The sequence below is a fragment of the Anthonomus grandis genome, chromosome 8 (genome assembly GCF_022605725.1).
Source record: "Anthonomus grandis grandis chromosome 8, icAntGran1.3, whole genome shotgun sequence".
NCBI classification, from domain to species: Eukaryota; Metazoa; Arthropoda; class Insecta; order Coleoptera; family Curculionidae; genus Anthonomus; species Anthonomus grandis.
Window position 1 is genome coordinate 29,271,448 of NC_065553.1, and position 26,780 is coordinate 29,298,227.

The window sequence follows — 26,780 nt, forward strand, 5'->3', positions numbered from 1 at the left end:
GGGATAGTTTCTTGCTATTATTTTATAAAATAACACAACTGAATGGAAGACGCGCCTCTCATCCATTCTAAGCCAATGCACATCTCTCAACTTAGCCGACACTCCCCGCTCTCTACCCCGTATACCCCCAATTAGTCTTACACAGTGGTTTTGTATTAACTGAATGCGATATTTATCCCTTTCCAGCAAACATGGGCCATAAACTACATCGGCATAATTCAAGTGCGAAAGCACTAAAGAGTCACAAAGCATTTTCTTTAATGACTCTGTCAATAGATGCCTTTGTTTAAATATAAGCTTTAGATTTAAGAATGCTCTTTTAATAGCTTAATACACATGCTGACATGCTCAGTAAACCTCAAATCACTGTCCAGAACCAGCCCTAGATTTTTAGCGTGGTCAACAAGTGCAAGTTTATTATTATTATTTAAATTTATTTGAATGCTATCCTTATGCAACTGTCGTGATTGAGTTCTGCCAAAGAGCAACACCTGAGACTTGGAGCAATACTTAAGAGTGACGCAGTGCTTATGAGAAATTAAGAGAAGTGACTCCAAATCTTTATTTATTTCATTTATGCACTCGAGAACACGACCCATATTAAAAGATTTGTAGACCTGCGTATCATCTGCATAAAAATGTACATTACAAGATTCAATGTATTTTGCCATTTGGGAAGTATATAAGGGAAAAAGAAGAGGCCCCAAAATTGAACCTTGTGGAACCCCAAAACATAATGGCACGGATTCAGATACTTCGCCATTAACTTTAACCCTCTGACTTCTACCCTTTAAACAACTGGTAACTAGATTGCAAGCGGTAGTGTCGAATCCCAGATATTTTAAAATCGCCAACAGAAGATTATGATTTATTCTGTCAAACGCTTTTGAATAGTCTAAAAGGACTAAAATAGTTAATTCGTTATTCTCGATAGCTTGAAATATATCATCTGTTACTTTTAAAAGCGCTGTAGAACAACTATATCCTGGTCGAAATCCAGACTGGGTGGCAGGTAATAAATTGTACAGTTGAACATATTCTCGCATTTGATTATTAAGAATACATTCTAAAGTTTTAGACAGAGTAGGGAGAATGCTTACTGGCCCTAAGTCTTTTAGTTCAGTTAAATTATTTACCTTAGGTACAGGTATTACAATGGAACACTTCCAATGATCGGGAAAGCATGATGTTTCTATGGAGAAGTTCACTAAGTGTGTAATTACAGGTAATATTAGCGGGCAGCAAAAGAGTAGCATCTCAATGCCAATGTCATCATTTCCAATGGCCTTGGATTTAACTAAAAATAAAGCATCTTTAACTTCCTCAATATTAGCCAATCTAAAACGAAAAATATCCCGATTTGACAATGTATTATTTAAGTAAAAATTTAGAATATCTTCATCTGGATCAATGTGCGGAATGTTAACAAAGTAGGTATTGATTTCATCTGCTGACCAGCGACCGCTAGGAATTACCCTACTACATTTCCCATAAACGTCCAGATCCCTCATGTTTCCAGTTTTCTTTAGATCCATTTATTCTTATTTGATGCTCCAGATAAGCTTTCTGTTCCCTCCTGGTTGTTGCAGTAACTTGATTTCTTAGCTGTCTATAAGATTCCCAGTCTTCAGGAGAATTGCTTTTTTTGTATTTAGTCAATGCTCGATTTCTAAGTGACATTAGATATTTTAAATTAGGTGTTATCCAAGGAAGTTTTTTCTTGGTAATCCGTGCTGATCTTTTAGGAGCGTAAATATCAAAGGTATCAATTAAAAAGTTACTAAAAGCTTCCACCTTGGCATTTAGGTAATCTTACATCTGGTAAATAATATATTAGATTAAAAGGAATAGTATTAAGATGTTCAAGAAAAGCGGGCCTATTAAAGGTTTTAAAATCTCTATATGTGTAAATGAAAGGTTCTGGTTTCGATACTTTAAGGTTTAGCTCGCATTTAATAAAAAAATTAACTGAAAAATCAGAGTTTTGGTCAACATTTAGAGTACATATTAGATTAACATGTGAACAAATAAACAAGTCCAAAAGAGTCTCCCCTGCCAGACCCAGGTGAGTTGGTTCGTTCACCATTTGCTCTATGCTAAGAGACTCTAAAATGGATGAGAAGCGTTTAACATCTTTGGATCGTAAGTTGTCACATTCTGTTAATAAAGTTGACACATTTACCTCAAATTCATCTAGAAAGCTATTCAGATTACCAGTAGGAGGCCTATAATAACCTCCCAAATAATGTATAGTATTACCAATTTTATATTTTAGCCAAATTTGTTCCGAGTGTACGCTATTACCATAATTAATTATTTGAAAATGAATAAATCCCTTTACATAGAACAATATTCCACTTCCCCGCCCAATAGTACGATCTCGGCGTATTAAATTATAATTTGAGATTTGAAAAATCTCATCTGCTATATAACCAGTGAGCCACGTTTCTGATATAAACACAATATCCAGATTATTATACAATGAGCGAATATTAATTTGTCCTATTATTAACTTATCAGCCATAAAAGATATCTATAATTAGTATAATATCACACACAAACAGTATCAGTACTTAAAATAGTAGGAAAAAAAACATAAATAACTATGAAACAATTTCATCTAAGTCCATGTTGCTCCTAATAACTATATACCGTTCCCCATCAGCCTTCCGTGCCAAAATCCTTCCATTCCTGTGCCAGATATATTTGTACATGTCCTGCAATTGTTGCTTAGCCTTCTTGAAAAGAATATAGCTCTCCTTTGTGAGTTCCTCCTCTATATAAATAGGTACTGTTGAGTCTCCCATACCAGAATTCTGTGCTGTTACTTTTCCCTTTAAAGTTCTAGACCGAAGAAACTGTTATTTTAGGTCCAAAGATTTGATAGTGACTATTGACCTTACTCCATTTTTAACTGTTATGTGATGTATATCGTTTACATCACTTTCCTTAATCTCTGTACGTAAGCTTTGAAATAATTTTATTATAGAAGCCTCTTTATTCTCAGTTTTAATAGAAGGTAGGAGCCCAGTAACACAAACAACGGCAACAGCGCATCATGTTGATCCGAGTGTTGTTCGTACAGGATCTTTACCGCACCAACAACTGCCGGTACAAAGTCTAATATTTAACGTATTAGTCGGATTAGTACGTTTACAATTATGTGGTTATTAGTGCAAAAAAAAGAGTCTAAGGCTTATTTACCATTAAATTCCACAGCAGACCAGTGTGATCTTGATTTTTGTGCTCTAAAGGGTAATTTATAAACAAATTAAACCTTTTAACTTTGAAATATTCTTTGGAGCAATTTATAAACAAAACTATCTATTAGAATGCAACGTTGCCTATTTTGACTTTACCAGTGACGTCGTCAAAAAATATTTACATGATAAATATTTATTATTAATAGATTATGCTTTAAATTATAAAAATATTACCGTTTATGAACTCTTTATGCGTTTTTTTAACGTACTTCAGGTACTAAAGGTACTTATCTAATAAATAAATATATAGAAATTAAATATTTTATATTTATTATAGACTGTTGGTATGATGTTATAACAATATCGGTATTTACTTGTGAAAAGATCGGCTCAAATCGCCTTTTTCCTATAGTGCGAAACAAATGGCACAAGTTTTTACTATCGTAACAATTCACAAAAACAATGAAATCAACCTTTTTTCAACCAAAAACTAAAAAAAAAACACAGAAATTTACAAATGCCGAATGTAAACACAAAGCCGTTAGTCAAGATGATATTTCACAAGATGACATCATCTTTTACCTGCGGTGTTGCCATTTAAAATTTTTTTAGAAGCGGATTTAGGAATAAGAATGTTACAATTTTTTTTTGCTTTGAACATGTTATTTTTGCGCTTGGAATAGCATATATCTATTTCTACTTTTTATTTCTAATCGAAAATCTAACATCAATAAGCTAAATTAACATTATGATACATGTTGATATATAGCTAAAAATTTCCTCTTTTGAAAATACGTATAAACTTGACAAGTAAAGAATACGTTCTTAAACAATACACCTCCCTTGCCCCTGTGCACATGTTCTCACAAACTCAAACAAAGTTGTTGTTTACTAATTCTAGCCTTTCAATGTTCAAGTATGAACCTTTTCTTAAAAAATAAAAAAATCAAAAAATTTAATATTAAACAAATATTAATATGGTGATCAACTTTAAGCGATATGAGGCTTCTTTGATTGCCGCTCTGGAAATACGTTTAAAATTCACTTAGGTATCAAGTGATCATACTCGCCCCGTTTAAAAATCGGCGTTGTAGCTTTTTTGATATAGGCACATTTTGTTCTGAAGGCTACTTTGATACACATGACTTCACTACTACATTTTACTTTTTAACATTTTTATTAGTAAAAATAAAATACACTATTATTACAAAAATGAAAACAAATACTTAATAATAGAACTAAAACCAATTTTGTTTAAACAGGAACTATAATATTATTTGGCTAGTAATGTTTGCTGGGCTTGATGGCATATTTAAAAGTCCAATTTATTTTTAAATTTGCTGGTAGAGGCAGCAAAATGTCTGACAGCGGCACTGTTGATATATCTTTTGGGACAAGCTTTAAAGTTGTTTTTTGTCTCTACTTGAAATTGCATTGTATGGAACCCCTTTTCCCTTCAAGAAAACTAACCAAAGCAAAACCCTGGTACTAATAGATTTGGGTCAGGCTGCATTTATTCTATACCATCTATAACTGGTAGAAATATTTTCTGACTTCCGCATGTTAAAAGCCTCCTCGGCTTCTGCTATAAATAGTAGCAACACTTTTTCCCGGTTTTATATCGATTTTTTTTCGTTGAATTTTTTGACTGTTTTGGCCGCCAAAACGATTTACCCATAGTTATACTGAAAGAGAATCTTCAATGATAGGCTTGACTGTTAGGGTTTTCGTTCTCTGATGTATCTGGAATTGATGTGTCAGGACTTTCCTAGGGTTAAATGGGTGTAGGGTAAGGTGGGGCAAGTTGACCAGCTTAAGGTAAAAAATAAAATAAAAAATAAACTAAATATAATTTTAAGGTTTTCAAAAGTATAACAGAATTATAGAACATTAACTTGATTTTTCATAAAATAATCATAAATTAAAAAACAATTCATTACTAAAAAAATTAAAAATTTTCAAACTTGTTACAATTTCGTCACATTGCCCCAATGGTGGGGTAAGATGACGAACATATTGAGGCAAGATGATGATTACATGCAAAGGTCACATATGAAGACACTTCTGTTCTCGCAGCTCGTGCAGGCCACATGCCACCAATTTTCGCATACATTGCACTTTATCCAATCTTCAACTGGAGGCTCAGTGTATGGTTCCTCGCAGCTGGGACAAAAAATATCAGATTTTTTTTGGGCTCTTTAATAGGTTTTTTTCCAGTCTTTTTGAAAACATTTCTTTTTGCTTTTTCTCTACACTTTCTTTTCTTAGCCTAAACTTTATCATTTTTTTCTCGTTCTCTTTCTTCAAGGTCTTCTTTACTGGGAGTAGAAGTCAATATCGACGCCTTTTGCTTATTTCTCTTCGTTTTCAGGACCGGTCGATTTATTTTAGGCAAAGGCCTAATCTCAACAAAATTAATTTGCTGATTGGGTTTCAAATTTTGAAGACCCGATGGACCTGCGACAGCCAAATTTTCCTGCACCACGTGCTCCCTTCTATTCTCTTTATTATCATCATTTTGAAGTCCAAAAACGCTAGGAATTTTTTGCAAACCGGATAAACTAGTTAATATTTCAGCTTTATTCTTTAGTTTGTTTTTTATGTTGATGAGTGGTTCATCATTACAAGACACTCCTTCTGCGGTGACATGTCTGTGCTCACTAACTGAAGCTGGTGCGAAGTCGGCGTCACTAAAAACGTCTGGATCAAAGGGTTCGATTTCACATTTAGCGAAGCTTTTAACTGCAGTTCCTAAATTTGCTACTTTTAAATAGGCTTTTCCAAACAGCTGTCCTACGTCTTTGTCTGTAATAGTTTTACCGGGATTATCCACCAAAAAATTGTCGCAGGCCTGGCTATAGAATGTTTTAAGAGGACCAAAAAATCGGTGCAATCAGTGAGTTGTATGAGGAGGCAAACCAACCATAATCACTCAACAAACTCAAACTCAAACTCTTTGCACAAACTGATTGCTTCTAAAGATGTATGAGATGAATGATTATCAATAATTAATAAAACGGGCACTTTGTTAGAAGGAGAGGTGTGTTAAATAAAATGATGAAGGTATTGAACAAAAGCATCTGTATTCATCCATCCGCTCTGTTGAGATTTACCTCCGGAATTAGGAGGACATCCATATAACAGTTCAGAACGCATTCTCACTCTGGCAAAAATAAAAAAGTGTGGAACGTACGATCCTTGTGCATTCATGGCAAAAGTCGTGTTTCGGCCACGCTCACCACTAGCCACTTTTGCCACTCTCTTGCATCCAGTTGGAGATAAAATTTTTGGCTGCTTAGTTAGAACGGCGGACAAACCTGATTCGTCTGCATTATATATTCGATCAGGCGTAAAATTTTATTTTATTTTAAGTTCCCGAGTCAAATCAAAAAAATCTCATCACTGCAACTCGATTAAATCCTATTAGATGTCCGATGGACGTAAACTCGGGGATCCCTAAGCTGATTTTGCTGATTGATTCATGAAAAAAATTAACCAGTCTTTACCAGCCAGCTTTAGAGTTTTGTTGAACTGATGGTGTGAAATATTGTTTCTTTCAGCAAACTCGTAAGCAAGTTTTCATCATTGCAAAGAGGTAATACCAAATGCTCTAATGTTAAAATCCTTGATATAGTCAGTTAGTTCAATTTCTTGTGCTTCTGTAAAAGTACGTTTAAATCTGCCGCCCCTTTCTGGTAACATTTTGTTTTCCCTATTCTTCTTAACATACCGCCGCACTGTTGGTTCAGACACTTCGTAAACAACGCTTGCTCTATTAACTGCCATATTTTCATTTTCGACGGCATAAATCGCAGCAATTAAACTATCTTCTGACCACGAACGGCATTCACTTTTTCTTTTATAGTTACGCACCATCTGTAAAAAAATATATTTAAAGAAAAACTGTTTGAGTCAAGATGACGAGTTCGTCAACTTGCCCCCAAAAGAATTTATAACAAAATTGTTATAAATGAAACAAACAAAACAATAAAATTACTTTATGCTACTTACATTGTTAATCTATTGGGTCCTAGCAACAAAATGAACATCAATTAGGCAAAGTTTTGACCACACTTTTTGCACATAAACTTACTTACTGTACGGCAATATTATAACGACTAACTAGTAAACACAATTTGAAGCATAAATTCGAATGTAGTGAATTAAGCGCCACCTATTTTTTTAAGGTATTACTAGGTCCCGACCAGATATCACAGGGTTTGATATACTGCAGATTTTTGCTTATGATTTACATCAAAATCAAATTCGTCATCTTGTCCCCTTCGTCAACTTGCCTCACCTTACCCTATATCATATGCGTAGAAACCTCTAATCAGATTTCGTTTTATTGCACAATCTGATCGATCTCCTGGCTTAATATTGGTTTGTGGTGGGGTCGGTTCATTATTTGTTGAGCACGCTTTATCAGTGATTAAAAAATATCCTTTTGAATCCTAGAAGCTGTAATTTCAAGTTTGTAGTCCGTTGGTATAGACCGATAAGCTACTTTCAATGGCTTTAAAACTTAAACTAAAAACCACGTCCAACGATTGGCATACATACATACATATGGGTCAACTATGGTACAAGACTTATATTTGAGCACACGATATTAAATAAAATTATTAGATTATTTTGTTTGTCTATTATAATTTTAATTACAAAACAGTAGTAAAAATGCCTGCTGTATTTTTTTGTTTTTTTATGCTGGTTTTTCCGCGATTTTGACGTTATCAACAACCTGTCACCTGTATAACAGCTGATACAAGCTAGCAGTGAACAGAATAAAGGACTATCGTCTCATAACGTAAACATAATTAGAACATAATATTATTTAATGTTTAAATACTTAATAAATGCAAACGAAAGAAATGTTATTCTTCTCGCATGAATAAATTATGAATCCTCTTAAGTGCGACGCTAAATTGTCAGCAATTAGCACTTTATAGCCTCCTAATCTTCGCGCATGCGCCAAATAGCTTTAAAAAGTTTCAACCCAATCCTGAAATGTATTTGTGTCTTTTCATCCATGGTAAGCCCTATTTAATCTGCATCTAGTTGCACAAAATGGCTTGTCACAACATGGATAGCCTTTAATGCCTACTCTTTCTTCCTTTCAGGTATTATATATGTGTTCGCTCTTATACAGTGCATCCGTAAATCCGTAGTAAGTAGCGGATAAAAATGAAATGGACCGTTTCTGAAAAAAATGCCCGAGTCCGTCGATTTTAAGATTTTGTTTAGGGTTTTTCTACGTGGAAATTAAATATACAGGGTGACTAAAAAAAGATATGACATCATGAATATGTTTTTAAATGGAAACCACAACTTTTTAATGCAGAATCAGAAAAAACGCATTTTTTTTACAAAGGCTTTCCTACAAATGAATAGTGGTTACATAAGCAATTTTAAACGAAAATTGATGATAAATTGTAAAATGAAAGAAATATCTCTCTTAATTAAATTTTCGAATTGAGCACCGTTAACAACCTGACAATAACCAAGGCGATTTAAAAATGAGTTTTAAATGTTGTCAATGACATCTGGAGAAATATTTCTAATTTCCTGGCGTATTTGTTCTTTTAAGTCTTCAAGTATCTTAATGAAAAGTAATCAAGAGGAGTTAAAACTGACGATCTGGGTGGCCATTTAATGAACCCGCCTCTACCGAGACAATGGTTAATTTTCTGATATTTCATACAATAACAGTAGGTACAGTCCAGTGCAACGATATATTAGGATGGTCGCCCGTCAAAACACCAGCACTTTACTTCTCAAACAATGTAAATAGAAGATGGATAACATTGTTTAGCAGGTGGCATGCTGGTGTTTTGACGGGTGACCATTCTAATATATCGTTGCACTGGACTTTAATAGAGTGTATTTACTAATAAAACGCAGGATGACGCTGCTTTCGCCTCTCAAAAAGAATAAACACCACTTGCAAGTATAAAAATACTTCAAATAGTTGCACCAAAATACCAACATTTAATTTAGATAGGTATTTCTTTAATTTTACATTTTAACATCATTTTTTGTTCACAACTGCTCATGTAACCACTATTCATTTGTACCATATCCTTTATAAAAAAATGCGTTTTTTCTGATTCTGCATTAAAAAATGGTGACTTCCATTTAAAAAACATCTTGATGACATTATATAATTTTTTTGAGTCACCCTGTATATTTAATTTGTACATAGAAAAACCCTAAACCCAATATCAAAATCGACGGATTCTTACAATCTTATTCGGAAATTACAATCTAAAAAAAACACCCCATATGTCATATTTTGATCTCTAACCTTTAAATTATTTAATTTATTAAATTTCAATCTAGAGTGCCATCAATAATTTAAAATCGTTATTTTACATCAAGTAGTCCCAGAAAAATATATTTCACTCTCTAGTTGTTTTTCACAGCTTTCCTAGATAGACTTTAGACAGCGTCTAAAGTCTGCAAAATGATATTTATGGCTTTAACTTAATTTTTTGAAATGGAACTAGGGTGGCTCATGACCATAGTTAAAAAGTGTATTTATCCCTTGATATTGGATTGATCGGAGCACCGCCGTCGCGTCACTGTCAAATCGACTGTAGTGATGCGTGACTTACCCACTGAAAAAACAAGTAATTTATTGACATGTCAAATAATTTATTAAGGCACAAAATGCTCAAAATGTCCACCATTTGTTGCTGGCAAAATTGTATTCGTCGAATAGTTTCTTGAACGACGTTGTCCAATTGTTCAGGAGTTATTCGATTTATTCCGCTCGCACTTTATTTGCGAGTTCATTTCGCGTATACGATGGTGTATCGTATACTTCATTCTTGATGGTTCTCCATAAAAAAAAATCTAGTGGGGTAAGGTCAGGTGATCTAAAACAGAAGTAGTAAATAAAATATCTAAGTAAAATTAAAAAAAAAAAAAACCGTCGATTTGGTCCTAAATTTCCAATCCAGTACTCTCCGTAGTTATTGCTTAATAATTCTGTAACTGCTCGAGCATTATGGGGAGGAGCGCCATTTTGTAGGAAATACATCTCAACTCTATTATCGTCGATAAAGTGCTCGATTTCTTGCATTAAAAACCCTAAATATCTCTCTCATTATTAACAAATCTGGCATTTTCATTTTTAACTTCAGGCTCGCGGCGTATTTTTTCGACGAGTCTCGGAAAATATTGTCTCGTGGGATGACGTCGATCGGGAAATCTTTCAGCATACATTCGAGCAGCATTAGTCGAATTCTATCGGCACTCTCTAAATATTAATAACATATCAATTTTCTCCGATCTGATATAGCGTTGCATGATTATTAGAACAATAACGAATAAAAATAAAACCAGCGACCATCGGGTTCGTAGGCAAGCGCTTAACTTACGTGCTATCCAGGTCGTGATAAATATTGTTAAAAATTAAATGCGGTTCGAAGGTAAAAATTTCATTTCTCGACCAAGTCATATTTCACTTTTTATTTTATTATTTGCTTTATTTCCGTTCTCCCGTTCAACTTAACCTCACTCTGCTTGTTTTGTTTACTTTTATTTTATTTAGTTTTGACACCAGAATTAATGTGAACGTCAGCATTATTTTTATTTTGTATGTATTTATTTTTGTTTTAACTTGAATGTTTGTGGTGTTAATCCAATAGCTTTACCGGTAAGTCAAATCTCTATATTGTAATTTGTGTCTATGCATTGTTGTTTTTATACTAGGGTTGCTTTCTGTTTTCTTTTAGATCTGACGATGCCTTAGGGCGAAACACGTGTAATCATTTTTTAAAAAATAAACATCTTTTGAGACCATTGACTTTATGTCCCTCTAATCTCTGAATTTTTATTATCAAGAGGTCTCTTTGAGAAAAATGGACTACTTTTTTGAATACTTTAATTAAACCAATAGCAGTATCTGAGATATTTTCAATTAATTTTCCCATCAATCCTATCTGGTCCATTTCAACGATTAAACCTATTGTTAGTAAATTCGAGTCCAAAGACATTGCAATAAATAATCGTAAATGTTTAACTCAGAAGATCGAAAATAGATCCGAAAAAACAGAGAACAGGACTCTTCATATTTTACTAAGTGTGAAAAAATAAAATAAAATACAATAACTTTTTAAAAATAATAAAGAATTACATAAAAACATCAATTAATCAAATGTTTAAACAACCCCCCGTTAACAGCTAAACAATATCCTAACCGATCATAAAATTCATTTATTACGTTACTAAGTTGATATTGGGAAATTTTATTAAATTCTAACGAAATAGCGTTTTGTAACTGGTTTAGATTCTCAAATTTTACACTTTTTAAATAACTCCACAAAAAGAAGTCATTCGGTGAAAGTTCAGGTGACCTGGCTGGCCAAAGTATCCGGTACCATGGACCAATAATATTGCCGTTAAAAGCATTTTCCAAGCACTCTCTAACCATACCGGGCATTATGGGCCGGACAACCATCCATTTGGTACCAGATCATTTGATCTTCCTGAACAACTTCTTCCAAGGCGGGTTCAATTTGATTTTGAAATAAATCCAAATACTTTTACTGACAGTACTTTGAGATATACGTGGCCTATCAGGATACTTGGCATGATAAATTTCACAGACTTCCATCTGAGTGCGCATCCTGTTTCCATAACCAATCATCATCAAAATCTCTATTCGCTCTCGCTCACTAAGACCATTTATTGAAATTTTAATTTTATCTTTTGATAAACTTAACACAAGCAAAACTTTGCTTAGGCATCTAAATCAAACTAAATTCACTCAAAATTATTTGATGTCAACAAATTGTGACAAGTTAACAATCAAAAACACCAACCACAAATGTAAATAACCAAACAATAACTGATAGGTTGCTTGATATAAATAACTCTTCCAAAAATAGCCTTTTATTGTGTTCAATCGTCAACGGTCGAGTTTAGGTATAGGACATGGTACATGAAATGTACTTAGAATTTGATGTAGAACCTAAATCTAAAATAAAAAATAGGTATTTACATTTAAAAAAATTACGTTGATGACCGTAACTTATTTTTGGGCCACCCTGTATACATAAAATTATAGTAAGAAAACCCGCAGTTAAAAATAAAAATCGACATGTCCGAGCGTTTTTTTTTTGAACATACCCCTGAATTTTAAATGAATTTATTCCAACCTTTACGTTCGCACTGTATAGGGTTATCCATTTTATGCTTGTGAAAGTAAAGTTAAATAAAACACACAAGATATTCAGATGGAGACAAAATTTTTATTTTGTTTTAAAGATTGAATCATTCCATTATAATGTGAAACACAATATCATTTAAATGTCTACCGCGGGACCTCTGACAAACTTCAATCCTTTTAAGAAAATTTTCAATCACTCTTCGGCACATTTCAGGTGATCTCGGCTAGAACTTCACGAATATTGGCTTTAAGTTGTTGAAGAGTTTGAGGGTTATTGGTACACGGTCTTTTGCATAGCCCCACGAAAAAAAATCCAAAGGTGTGTGATCACAGGATCTTGGGGGGCTATCACCTAAATTATGAACTTTTCTGAGCTATAATCGATTGACCTAGCCTGAAAGTGCATAAATTATGAATTGATATCACCTAATCTTGAAATTAAACGTCCCGGAAACTTCTCTTGCAAAAGAGCTCGGTTGGCCTGTTAGTAGGAGAGCTAGTGAACCCTCCAACTAACGGTCTTTCTGTAAGGCTAGAAATTTGTGGAGTGATGAGTCATAGTACACCAAGGCCAACAACAATGAGCTGGCAGGCATCAGCCCTGCACGCCATTAGCCCTTTTATTTTTTTAAAGGTAAAATAAATAAGATAAAAAAACTTACTTCTGTAAGCTTCGAAATTTAATACAATTTAGTTTGTTTATTGGAATATGGAAAAAAATTGACAGGCGATTTTAGTAAGCAAAAGTATCTACAAGGTGAATTGAAAGGTGCATAGTTTAGGGGGTGAAATAAACTTTCTCCTGTAAAGTTGAAATTTATGTATGTGTTTGAGTAAGTCTTTTCAAATAAGTGTGTACAATGACAGGCGGTTCTAAACAGCATAAGACCTTGACAGGCGAGGGGAAATTAATTCGTAGCACTACAATATAATACGTCTGCGCACATAGAAATCGTTGCCACAACTGATGACAAATCAGCGTTGCCGCGACCAAAATCATTTGATCGATTAACGGTAAAAACATTGTGGACGTTTACTTCGGAAGCTTTTACAATTGAGTGCGTTTACTTCTGAAACTTTTGAAATTTTGTTTGCAAAGTAATATTATATTAAAGAATATGAATAAAATTGTTTTAAACAAAGTTATAAGATAATTAACACACGAGAAATAGCAGGTACTCTTACGGGGGAACTGGAGGGAACAAAATGTTGCCCCCATATAAACAGTGCACATAAACGTTACTAGACGGCGTACTGATCGTGATCGCGGCGCTCATGCAGTAAATTAGCAAACAGTCGACAGATGTCGCGAGCCGCAATTTTGCATTACAGTGACCTTATTTTGCATAAATTGGGAAATAGAAATAGGTTTTGATTAAATTTAACTTGAATGATTAAATTTAAATATAAATTATAAAATTTTATTGTTTTGATAAAAAAAATTGAACAGGGAAGGATATATTTTACAAAATTTATTCGATTCAAGGTAATTTGACTTGAAATGTACCTTTTTACCATTAAAATAAAAATGTACCGAATTGCTTACCATTAGATAAACGGTCTTACTCACACTATGTGCATTCACGTTACGCCTCTTACTCGCACGCTCTCAGCATCTTTCCCCTCGCCTGTCAAGGTCTTATGCTGTTCAGAACCGTCTGTCATTGTACACATTTATTTGAAAAAACTTATGCAAACACATACTTAAATTTCAACTTTACAGGAGAAAGTTTATTTCACCCCCCAAACTATGCACCTTTCAATTCACCTGGTAGATACTTTTGCTTACTAAAATCGCCTGTCAATTTTTTTCCATAATTATCAATAAACAAACTAAATTGTATTAAATTTTGAAGCTTACAGAAGTAAGTTTTTTTTATCTTATTTATTTTACATTTAAAAAAATAAAAGGGCTAATGGCGTGCAGGGCTGATGCCTGCCAGGTCATTGTTGTTGGCCTTGGTGTACTATGACTCATCACTCCACAAATTTCTAGCCTTACAGGAAGACCGTTAGTCGGAGGGTTCACTAGCTCTTGGACTATGTGTTGTGTGACTTGTGGCTCCGTCTTGTTGGAACCACATGTCTTCCAGATCTTCTTCTTCAATTTCCCTCCAAAAATAATTGGTCAACATGCTTCCATACCGCTCAGAGTTTACTGTTAAGGTTTTCCCACGATGTTTTCAAAAAAATACGGACCAATGACACCACCAGACCATAATGCACATCATACAGTGACTTTTTCGGGATGCAAAGGCCTTTCTACGATCACCTGAGAATTTTCAGAACCCAATATGCGGCAATTCTGTTTATTTACGTAGCCACACAGCGTAAAATAACCCTCATCACTGAAGAAAATTCTGCTCGAAAAATGAGCATCAGCAGCTTGTTGTTCAAGCACCCAATTTGCGAATGTTTTGCGTTGTCTATAGTTGGACTTTGTACGGATGGAGCCATAAATCCAAATGCAAAACTCGCCACAGTGAGCCGTTAGACAAACCCAAATTTTGAGCACGCCGAGGAATTGACAAACTTGGGTCTTCCTCCACACTTTGAGCCACAGCAGCAATATTTTCAGCTGAACGAACGTTACGGTGATGCACATGCCTTACAATATCAGTAACCGATCCAGTCTTTTCAAATTTTCTTACTGTGTTCGAAATTGTTTGCTCTGTAGGCAGTGGCGAAGCGTGAACTTTTTTTTCGGGTAGACAAACAATAAAAATCGTTGTATGAAAAAAAATGTGTATTCAATATTATTCATTTTAATGAAATAGAGAATGAAATATTAACTCAAAGAGAAAAATTATGTAGTGATATAAAAAAGAAAAAAAATAATTACTACTAGCATAGAAAGATAGATAAATAAAAATAAATACTACTTACAAAAAAACACAACATAGGTATAACTATAACTTATAAATCCATAATATCCATTATTTTAAAATTAATTAAAGACAAATAAAAACACAACTAAAATACAATTGCCAATATCGAACAGTCGTTCATAAATAACCACTAAAAAAACCTGTAAGATGTATCGCGGCCGACCAAATCAAGCGTGTCCATAAACAATAACCCTCAACAGCATAATAAAATAGCTGGTCGACTTCGATAGACAAAACCTCGAATGTCTTTCCCGCGAGTAAATTTTGCATACGTAATAGGCTGAATGCTGATGCGGCTGGACCTCTGTCACCTGCTTGATGCGTATAATGGTTCAATTAATTGCTCTAAATTTCGGAAGACAAATATCAATGTGTCTTTCTAGGGCTCGTATACAATAATTGGGTGTCAGCCCTGCATTTTTATTTTAATTGGTGCGTCAGGCGGGGCGCGCCTTAGATATTATAGATAGATAGATATTATAGCCGTTTTGATACTATATAATAATAGTAAGGAGCGACTACGTTCTGTGTTAATTTTTTTTTAATTGTAATTCAACAATTACATTAAATAATTATGTAATAAATTAATGACAAATAACTAGATAATTTTGTGTAGACAGTGTCTACCTTGTCTACTCGTACGCTTCGCCACTGTCTGTAGGAGGACGATTAGGTACGTACGATCAGCTTGTAAAGCTCTAAACATTGACACAGGAGAATCACCATTTTTATAGAATAATTTAATAATTTTAGTACGTTGTTCGACTGTTAAACGATCCATATTTATAAATGACAAACCCCCCAATTAAAAAAAAAAACGATTCACATGACGTTTATTTCTGACAGGTGTCAAACGGCAGGGTTGTACTTAGCCAACCTCGAATTGGATAACCCGCTATTTCTTAAAAATTCTTATCATTATTTGCTCTTTACATGATTTCAAAACAAAATGCCATTCTTCGCTCTTCATCTCCTTCCTGCAGCTCTTGATGTTTTTCGAATTTATACGAATAATATTTGTGTTTTTTTAAAGTGCTCAATACTGTTGTATGACGTTTATTTACTTCTTGCCCAAGAACCCTCGTACTAAGCATCTTGTTTTCCTCCACACTCAGTAGAATATTAAGATCTCTGTTCTCTCTTTCTTCGGCTCTATTTTCGATATCCTTAGTTGAACATTTACAATTATTTATTACGGTACCTTTGGACTCGAACTTATTGACAATACGTTTAATAGTTGAAATGAACGGAATGGACTTGGTGCGGAAATAAACTGAAAACATTTCAGATACTGCTCTAGAACTATTTCCCGCATAATGCCACTTAATTATGGCTATTTTTTCGTCGATTGAATAATTCATACTTATTTTTAAATATTGACTGTCACTGATTTATTGACAATTTTCCTCACGTCAGTGACAATATTCATTTTACTGGTGCCCGTTTGGTTTTACCTGAACCGAAAATTTGCTAATTTTCCAATTACATTTAATTAAATAATTCAAGATTCGCTTATTAAAATTGTTTGAAACTTTGCACGAGGGTTTGCCAGATTGGTCTCTTTCAAAAGTTATCTTACATTTTTTCAATAAATTGCACAGGGAAGCCAATAATTAACCCCCTTAAAATTTACATGGGTTTTCCTATGTTCCGCTCGGCGACACACCATTCGGTATAAGAACAATAAACTACAATAACCGAATAATAAATAACAATACAATACACGCGATTAGTTATAATTTATAATGCAACAATGATAATTTATAATTACAGAAAGTGACAGAAAACATCTGAATACGTCAGCCAATCCCAATTTGGGTACTACACCCACGTACCCAAATTCATTTTTTAACTTAAAAATTAAAAAAGTTATAGGGGCGAACCCCTTTCCTAAGACACCCGGTATAGTGGCAATAGAGGGGGAAGCCCCCCCGCAGATCCAAAAACCATGATGGAAGTCTTGCTTTTAGAAGAACTGAATAAACCTGTATGTGGTACCCCTTGGATATTTCCAGACTCATCGCCGATGTTGGGTTCATCATAATTAAAAGTATTTTCTGGCTTTATCGCCTCCAATGTCTGCTGCAAATTCGATAAATAAGCCTTTAACCTTTCTCTGGAGGCAGCAGCGCGGCTTTTATTTATGTTACTAACTATTCGTTGAGCAAATTCTGTTATGTTCTTTTAAAAGCGTACGGGCCCAATCCTTGCCTGGAATATTATTCTTAAATTTTGTTACAACTCGTCCGCATTTGTCCAAACAGGCCTTCGCGAGTATTCTTAAATCTAAAAGATTAAGTGGGAATACCGAATCGTCACATTTAATAGCCTCATTTATAATGACTTTTTCTTCTGCAGTGAAAAATATTGACTGTCATTACGTATTGCGTATTGCATTAAGTGTATGTTTACCATGAAATGTTGTGGTTCAAATAGAATTTTGTATTGGGTGGCCGTAGAATCATTGCCCATCGGCGATTTTTTGGCCTGTTTCCTCAAGTTGCTCGTCTGTCTACTTTTTGTAGTTCCGAGTGCCAAGTAACTTTTTATATTTTCGTATTATATGAAACAAACCAAAAAAGAATAAATCAAAATAATTATAGAAAAAACTCTAAAGTTAAGTAGGGGGCAATTTTGATCACATCAACGTCGTCCCTCCGTATATTCTAAGATTTTTGTGCACGAAACATTTTTTTATAAAAGTGTGGTTAAGGTTACATCATCCAAATATATGCTAATTACGAACATACATTAAAAAAATTTTATGGAAATTACACTTAACTTAGGGCATTTAAAGTTTTAAGCACTTAACAAAATCTAGAATACGGCAATGTTTTATTTCCCAGTAATTCTTAAGCGGTTTTCTTTGAAATAAAATCTCCGTGTTAGTGACGACTTCCGTAGGGGCGTAACTGCCGAACGCAATGCCAAACGTAAAAAAGTTTTAAAATAAATGGCGCTTAACGACATTTTCATTCTTAACATTTTCTTTTCGAGAGGGGGCAGATAAAAATTCGCCCTTCAAACTCAAAGTCGCTCCATATTACGATACAATTTTTTTATTTAAATTAACATTCCTGTAGCAATAAAGTTATCTGTAGTCTTAACTAAGTTATGTAAAAAACAAAAACAACAAAAATAAAATATTTTTAATAATATTAAAAATCTCACTCATTAGGTGATGAAAGGCACATATTTAAAGGCGTGCGCTCATCAGTATCAGATATAACAACTTTAAGCTCTGACTTATTTTGGACTACCAGCTTTTCTAATAAACTCTTTTGGGCAAGCAAAAGTTTCGGTGACAACACTCAGAAAATTGCTTTGGGTAAGTTGCAGATCCCCTTAGAATTTGTGTGTATCAATCAATCGACAAACTATGGTGTTTGCAGGTCTTCCGGATGACGCACACAAAATCCACTTGGCTTCGGTGACTCCAAGAAATCACGTGACCAGCCCGTGTCAACACAAAAATGGCAATTGCAGTCATATTTGCCTTTCCACTTTTAAAACAGTTGTGTGCGCATGCCCAACTCGCATGGAACTGGATACTGACAGAAAAACTTGCATTCACAGGTTAGGAATAAACAATTTTAATTCTTGTATGTAGTTATTTTGCGAGGTAACCAAAAATATCGGAGGATCATACCTACTAACCGTATATTTTATATAACACTGCATTATCAACATTGACTAGCCACCTTATATGACGAAAAAAAAACGTTTTTTTAATGTGTATAAGCTATAACTGGTTAAATACGTCTGTTAATTATGGCTATTGATACTAGAATATCAGAACCAAATAAGCTTAATAGGCATCTACCTATTCAGATACTAACTTAAGAGTTGTGTTACCTTAAATATTCTTTATGCAATATCAATTCTAGTCTCTCATACATTTTCTTTGAGAAATCTCGACTTTTCAATGTTTACGTAGTTACATCTAAAAACTGTGTGAAGTATGTAACAAATTCTAGCATACATTCCTCGTGTCAAATAAATTGATTAAAAGCAATTTACTTTAGTCAGGAATTGCTTAATTTTCAGAAAAATGGTTTAAAGTATTGCCTTATAAAGTAACCGAGTTTGGGTTTATCATGCGTACTGGAAAAAACGGAATGTGAATTTTCGGATATAATTCTGTTATTACTGGACATAACCGCCTTTGAGTTGAATTCTGTAGGTATATTGTAGGAATCTTTAGGTTTATTTTATACAAAGCAAGACACTTTTAGCTCAAGATGATAAAGATTTCGAGTTAATTGAACTGTAGAAGCTGATTCATGATTATTTCCATCACTTTGAATTAAGCTGGCATCGCCATCGTTAGTCAACATTTGTCTTCTCACATTTACATTTTTACTACTTGTATTTTCTACAAAACCTTCCGCTACTGTTGAATAGTTGTAACCCCCGTGTTTAGTAATTATTACCGACTTGCACAATATTTTTTAGCTCTTGATTTTGCTATAATTAAAAAATATATATATTGATGAAGTTTTGAGAATTTTTTATCGCTTTGTATCCCTATAATTACATATTTTGTAATTTACACACACGAAAAATAAAACAACAATCTTATTGACAAAAATTCAGGCTTCAGTATGTCCCCAGTAGTATTTTTTGGTTTTGTCTGGCACTTTTTAATTGGGTGGGTTGGCTGTGGACTCAATTTTAGAAAATAAAAGCATAATAGAGTTAGATTTTACATTATTTTGCGAACAAAACACATTTATCAGGTGTTAAAAAAATAGGTATTATTTATTTCAATTATTCGATGTTTTATGTAATTTAATATAAGTATAAATTTAAAAAAAAAACATTATTTAAAATATTTAACTATTAATAGGTAAATAATAACAATGAGGTTACATGTAAATAATCCTATAGTCAAAACAATAAATATTTTTAATAATAAAACATATACAGATCGTGTTATCGTGAGCTACGTATTACCCAAAATAATGGCAACACCGCTTGGTTGCGGCTTGCAGGCGGCGGAATTTTTCGTTTTTATTTTTTGAACCGGGAGTCAGCAGACCTCACTTTGCTGTGTTACTGTACGTTGCATTAATAATTTTTAAGCGTTATTTTCGTGTTTTTTTCACTATGGTTGTTTATACCCCTTCCGAAAGAGTTCAACTAATTAAATGGTTTTATGAAGGCAATTCGGCAGTACAATGTAAAGATTTGTTTTCAGTGACATTTGATAATAGACCGATTCCTTGTGCAAAAACGGTTTGAAATGTGGTTACAAATTTTGAGACATCTTTTTGTCTTCAAGATTGTAAAAAATGCCACACAAAACGTCAAGAACCACCTGTTGAAGTGGTCCAGGATGTAGAACGGCAGGAAGAAATGGTTTGCAGTACCATAGAACTTGATTCGACACGGTCCACTAGAAGTGTTGGAGATGAACTGGGAATGAGCAATAAAACTGTTGCTCGTATTTAGAAAAAATATGGATACAAATGTTTCAAGTATTCGAAAACTCAGGAAATATTTCCTGAAGACCAGTGGCGAAGAAGGGAATTTTGTGAAACCATGATGAAAAAGGCAAATGAAAACGAAATTTTTTTTTTAAATATTTTATTTTCTGATAAATCTTCTTTTCCATTACATGGCAAACACAATCCTTCCATTGTTCGTTATTGGTCTCAGGAAAACGAGCACAGAAGTTTTCAGTTTCGTACTCAGTATCCTTAGAAATTGAATGTTTGGGCAGGTATTTTGGGCGACAATGTTATAGGGCCATTTTTTATTGATGGTACTTTAAACGCCCAAAAGTACCTTGAGTTGCTGCAAAACCAAGTTCTTCCGGCCATTCAAATCCTACCTGATGTAGACCTGGGATCGGTTTATTTTCAGCAAGATGGCTGTCCTGCTCATAACATGGCTAGGGTAAAAGAATTTTTAACAAATACTTTTCCTAACCGCCTTATTAGTGGGACTGGCGATATTAAATAGCCTCCTAGATCTCTAGATTTGTCTCCATATGACTGTTATCTGTGGGGTTACCTTAAGCAGACCATTTACAAGCATGAATTTAGTAGGCCAACAAATTTAGAGGAGTTGCGAACTAAAATTGTCGAAGGTGCCAATTCCATTTTACCTGAAACTCTTTTGGAGGTGCGAAATAGCTTTTACGATAGGTTAAGTTTTTGTTTAGTGAAAGAAGGCGGTTCATTTTAGCCTTTTATTTAAAAAATGATATGTTGTTTTCATTATGCAAAACACAGCATATTAAACATTTTAAGATTACAATTCTATGCGGGTTTTACACATTGTCATACCTGTAAAACCCGCATTAGAATAAATATTTTAAGTATATAATTTAGAAATGCCTGGATTTTCGCGTAATATTTTGAGACATTTTGTCGCCAAACAACGCAGCTCCCACGAAAGTCAGATGTTTACTAATCCCGTCCTCGGGCCGGCCGAGGCGGTGCTCTGTCGCAGGCACGCGTGCACGCGCGACGTTGCAAAATTTAACCTCTCTGCGGTTTCCTATAAGTAACGAACGAAAACACAATCTGTATATGAATAAAAAACGCAACCATAAGAACCTATATCCAAAACTATCATCTAATGATTAAGCTATGGAATTAATTTCTAATTATTAATTATTATTAACTGTTGTTTTAAATACATGTCTAAAAGAACTAATACGAATTTATTACAAAATGATGAACAAAACTCCAAAGTAATGAACTACACCTTACCCTCTAATTTAATAATTTCAAAACTATAAAAAATAAAAAAAATTAAAATATCCTACTAAAAAAATAAAATTAAGTGAATCAAATTACTTATAAACTATAAAATCAGGATTCACAAAATAATTAGCAAAGCAGCATTTAAAAACTAAAAAAGGGTAGTTTATAGGACATAGCGTCTGGCTATTTGAACTGTTACGTTAAAAATAGCATCTGAAGACGTTTTTCTATATCTCTGAAACCATAAAAATTGGCCATTATATTTTTGCTAAAAAGAGGAAACTCATAACGTCGAGTTCACGAAGAAACTTCTTCAGATGCGCCCAATGTTCCTCTATAAAATTTGTTCCAGCCCCCGTTTGGGTGATCCACAAAATTTTTTGAGTGATTGACTGTTTTGTAAACGTACGGTGAAACCTTGCCCAATGTATTAAGGATGGCGTATCCTCTCCAGCAGTCTGTTTAGATTTCAGTGCCTGGATTTACATGCCATATAATCTTCCGCTCTAGGGTTTTCTTCGACCTACCATTAATATACGCAATATACGATCTTTTTGTTTGGACATGTATCATGCCCAGTACCCACTTTTCCCGCACTAAGCAACCCCTTTGGTATTTTTATTACCGTCTTGAAATCACCGACTCATCTCTTGGAGTCTATCTATGGACAACATATTCAGGACCTTCTATAAAAATTGTAAATTAGACAATAGCTTACAAAGGCACAAACACTCTACCTTTTTGAATAATTTAAATCTAAATGCATAATAAAGTGAGGAAAAATATTAGGTTTTTCAATTATTCTAATATAAATAATATTTATAATAATATAAATTATTATAAATATTATTATTTTTTTACATGCATTATTGCAAATGACCACCTTCTTCTCTATTTCACTGTTTGGTTCTGTGAATTGCTACAACCCTTTTTAATATTCATGGATTTACGCTTTGAAAAGTTTCCGAAGTTCTTCATTGTAATTCCTGCAGGTCAAGTACCGGAGTAAAATATACACGGTCTTTTACGTCTCCAGACAATAAAATCTAAAATTGTCAAGTCCGGTGACCTTGGGAGCCAAGGGATCCAATCAGGAGCAGAAATAACTCTTTCATTAGACTGATGTTGTAAGTGTTTAGTTAATTCTCTACAATTAAGAGGAAGGATGCACTGTCCTGCTGAAAATACATTTTTCTTAGAACCGCTAGAGGAAGAAGTTCTAAATATTGTAAAAATTTCATAGCTTAGATACTGCAGGATCAAAGAACGCATCAAAACGCAGCCTATTCAAGAAATCAAAGCCTTTTAGGCTATTTTTAATAATTAAATGCGTTTATCTACGTAACTGAGTTTTTTCTTCTTATAGGCTTATTTATCAGCCGATTAAAAAAATAATCATATTAAATAATTGAAAAAAAACGCATTTCAAAAGTAGTTGTTCCCAAATACGTGCTATTTAAAAAAACAAATGCCATAATTACTAGTTTGGAAATTTTAAATAGGCGTGTAAAAGATTCAAGTAATAAAATACAATGAATATTATTTTTTCGTGATTACTCGATTAAAAATTAAAACTTTTAACGCATTCATGGTAGCCTATTTAAAAATTGATATTTTCTATGAGTATAAAACCACAAATAGCAAATGCGATATTATTGTTCTCAGAATATTAGTTTCTATCGAAATACGAAATAATATACCAATTATCTCATTTAAAATAAGAAATTTAGTATCACTTTCGGTTAAACAGGAGATTACGGAAATGTCAAAAAACGAAATATGTCAAAAAAGATATGCCAAATTTTATTTGTTTATCTTAAAGAGTAAAATAGTTATTAAGTGTTCCCTTTTTCCTAGGTACGCATTGCTAGTTTAATCTGTGATATAATACATGCAGTATTGGGTATTTATGTCTATATACATGTATACTATATACATGTCTGGACAATAACCAAAAATAAAACAGTTCTAGTCTAGGCTACAAGTCAAAATGGTTGTGTCTATATTATCTAGGCATTGCATATTGTTGGAATACTTAAATTATACAATTTACTATATGTTTTGTAAAAAAAATTGCATTTATAGTGATTTTCCCATATTACAAATTTACCAGTCATAGCCATAGCTTTAGCGATTGAGTCCCTTGAATTGTTCTTATTATTATCTTTGTAATCTTTCGGCGATTTATTGTATAGGAAAGAATAATGCTGGATGAGGTCTATCAATAAATGTTCATACTCGTAACTCATTTTTTTGCAACTTCAATTTCAATAATTATAAAGGTAGAGGCAAAACTGTAAACTCACAAATATAAACAGACAAAAAAACCGCACAAAATTAAACCTCTTGTTGACTTCTCTTCTTTATTTCATCTTCTTGCAAATGGGCAAATCAACACAGATCAACTAGCCTACCCTTTTGATTGGTTATATTGTCGAACATTGCCGATCAGTTCCGATTCCGTAAGAAGTATGACGCAAAAAATAAAATTGAACCATTTTAAGCGTCTTACTTCTTACAGCTTGCGTCATACGGCAAAATATCAATAACTCCACTTGGATATTAATATAGTTTTCCCAAACTTACTTGAAGCAGCAAAAAATAGACCATAAGTTCTTTTAAAGGCAGCGACCGAAAGCTGATATATCGGGTCGCATGCCAGAGTACTAAGAATAAAGTGAGATAGAATCGATAGAATCGATATAGTTTTATGGTGAGTTGGGTAGATGCGTAACTAAAATGCGATGATAAAATGCGTCCATGTTCCAGGGGAAAAAGAGTCATTATTTTGCACGCGGGTAGTAAAGATGGTTTTGTACAAAATGCACTTCGTGTATCAGCCAAATGTATTTCTCAGCCGATTACCACAAAGACATGACTGCAGATTGATTGTGCAGGATGTTTGAAAAGTGGTTTTCTGAATAACTTCTGGCTAATATTCCAGAAAATTATTAAATAATCAATTATTGTAATGGATAACGCATCATAACACTCCAAAATCCTGAACAAAATTCGTAATACAGCGACTAAAAAACAGGATATACTAAATTTTATAAAAATTAAAAATATGGAAATCCCAGAAAAGATACCCATAAAAAAGATTTATTAACCATTATTAAGAGACATAATTTAAAAAACGCATACGTAATACGTAGTTGACAATATTGGCAGATGGCATGGAACATGGGCATTCAGTATTAAGATTGCCACCATATTACTGCATATTCAGTCCAATTGAAATGGTGTGGAAACTATTAAAAAACGCTTAAGAAAGTGCAATAGTTCTCCAACGTTAAGGGCGGTAGTGATCGATAATATTCGCAAAGTTATTAGTGAACTTGATAAAGATCTATGGAGAAATTGTGTTGAACCTGTAGTAAAAAAGAAAAATGAATATTTAGTTTTGCCACCGATACCTCCAATGATAATTGAACCTGACGGATCCAGTTCAGCAGACTCTTATTTTTCCGAATACTAAGGTGAGGTTTTTCCACTTTATCAAATTATTATAATAATATTTTATTTACTTTTTCCTATTAAAAAAAGTGTTTTTAACTTATGGTCATGTAAATGGTAGCCTGGTGCTTCAAGTGGCGACAGTTAGAACGTGCTTATGATTGTTATGTTAAAATGTGTTATATTATGTCAAGTCAACAAATTTCATATAAAATAAAAGAGGCTTGACTTGTAAAATATTGTAAAAAATGATTATATTCTTTATTAAAAATGATATATATATATATAATCTTTATTAAATATGTAAATATATGTACCACATACATACGTAAACATGTTAAATTTTATTCTCATTTTGAACTTCAACTTTCTTTTAACTATATTATTAAAAAACTGCGGAGGTTGTTTTAATTAAACGTTTTGACATGATAATAAAATACCTGCACAAATTTCAAATTATATTTTGCTTACCGACTAATTACAAAAATACACAATCGACGATTTAAGTATTTTTCCTAGCGCGCCATTGAATTGTCAAAACAGTGGGCTGCCAAGGCAGTTGTGCATATAGGTCTCCTGATGGACCCGTCATGCCCCACCGGGGGTTACCATAGCCCAATGACCTTAGAGAAACCGATAAGGCTCTCTGGTCTGAAGGACTTAAAGTTACTCGGTACACTGAAAGTGTTACCCAAGTATTTGAACCTGGCGCGCGTGAGTGCTGGGCACTCCCCGACTACATGGTCAACGGTTTCATCCTCCTCACAGCACCATCGGCATTTCGGGTTGTCCGCAATACCGATAGTATGGAGATGGCTTCTTAAGTGCCAGTGACCAGTTAAAAGACCTGTCACTAGCCGAATTTCGCGTCTTTTTAGACGTAGTAGATTTTTGGTAAGAAAGGCAGAGGGTCCACCTATGTGCGCTTTGGCGTGTCTCATACCAGGGGACTCAGTCCATCTTTGGTGGGTCCACTTGTCCAGCAGACCCTTCATTAACGCGACCGCAACGCATTTGGCGATACCGACTATGGGTTCCGGCCCCATCGGCACATTCGCGGATCCCAGTCTGGCAAGAGAGTCCGCTTCCTCATTACCTGCATGGCCTGCGTGGCCAGGTATCCAGACGAGCTGGACCCTGCAGCCAACCTGCACCAGTTTTTTTAGGACTTTTATGCACTCTAGTACAAGCTTGGAGCTTACCTTTGCCGCCGTGATAGCCTTAATGGCAGCTCTGCTGTCCGAGCATATTGATACGACTGTATTGCGGTGTCCGCAGCTTAGGATTTTCTGTACGCATTTTAATACAGCGAATGCTTCGGCCTGGAAGACAGTGGCGTGCT

At 34.0% G+C, this 26,780-nt stretch overlaps 1 protein-coding gene across 2 annotated transcripts in view; it reads left to right on the forward strand.

Annotated features, from left to right (window-relative positions):
- Positions 1–26,780, forward strand: part of LOC126739453 (vitellogenin receptor) — a 127,700-nt gene that overhangs the window by 70,156 nt on the left and 30,764 nt on the right. For both annotated transcript variants that reach the window (XM_050445134.1, XM_050445135.1), the window contains exons 16-17: positions 18,445–18,594; positions 18,659–18,842. In XM_050445134.1, the coding sequence (XP_050301091.1) occupies positions 18,445–18,594; positions 18,659–18,842 (334 nt within the window). The remainder of the gene's footprint in view (positions 1–18,444; positions 18,595–18,658; positions 18,843–26,780) is intronic.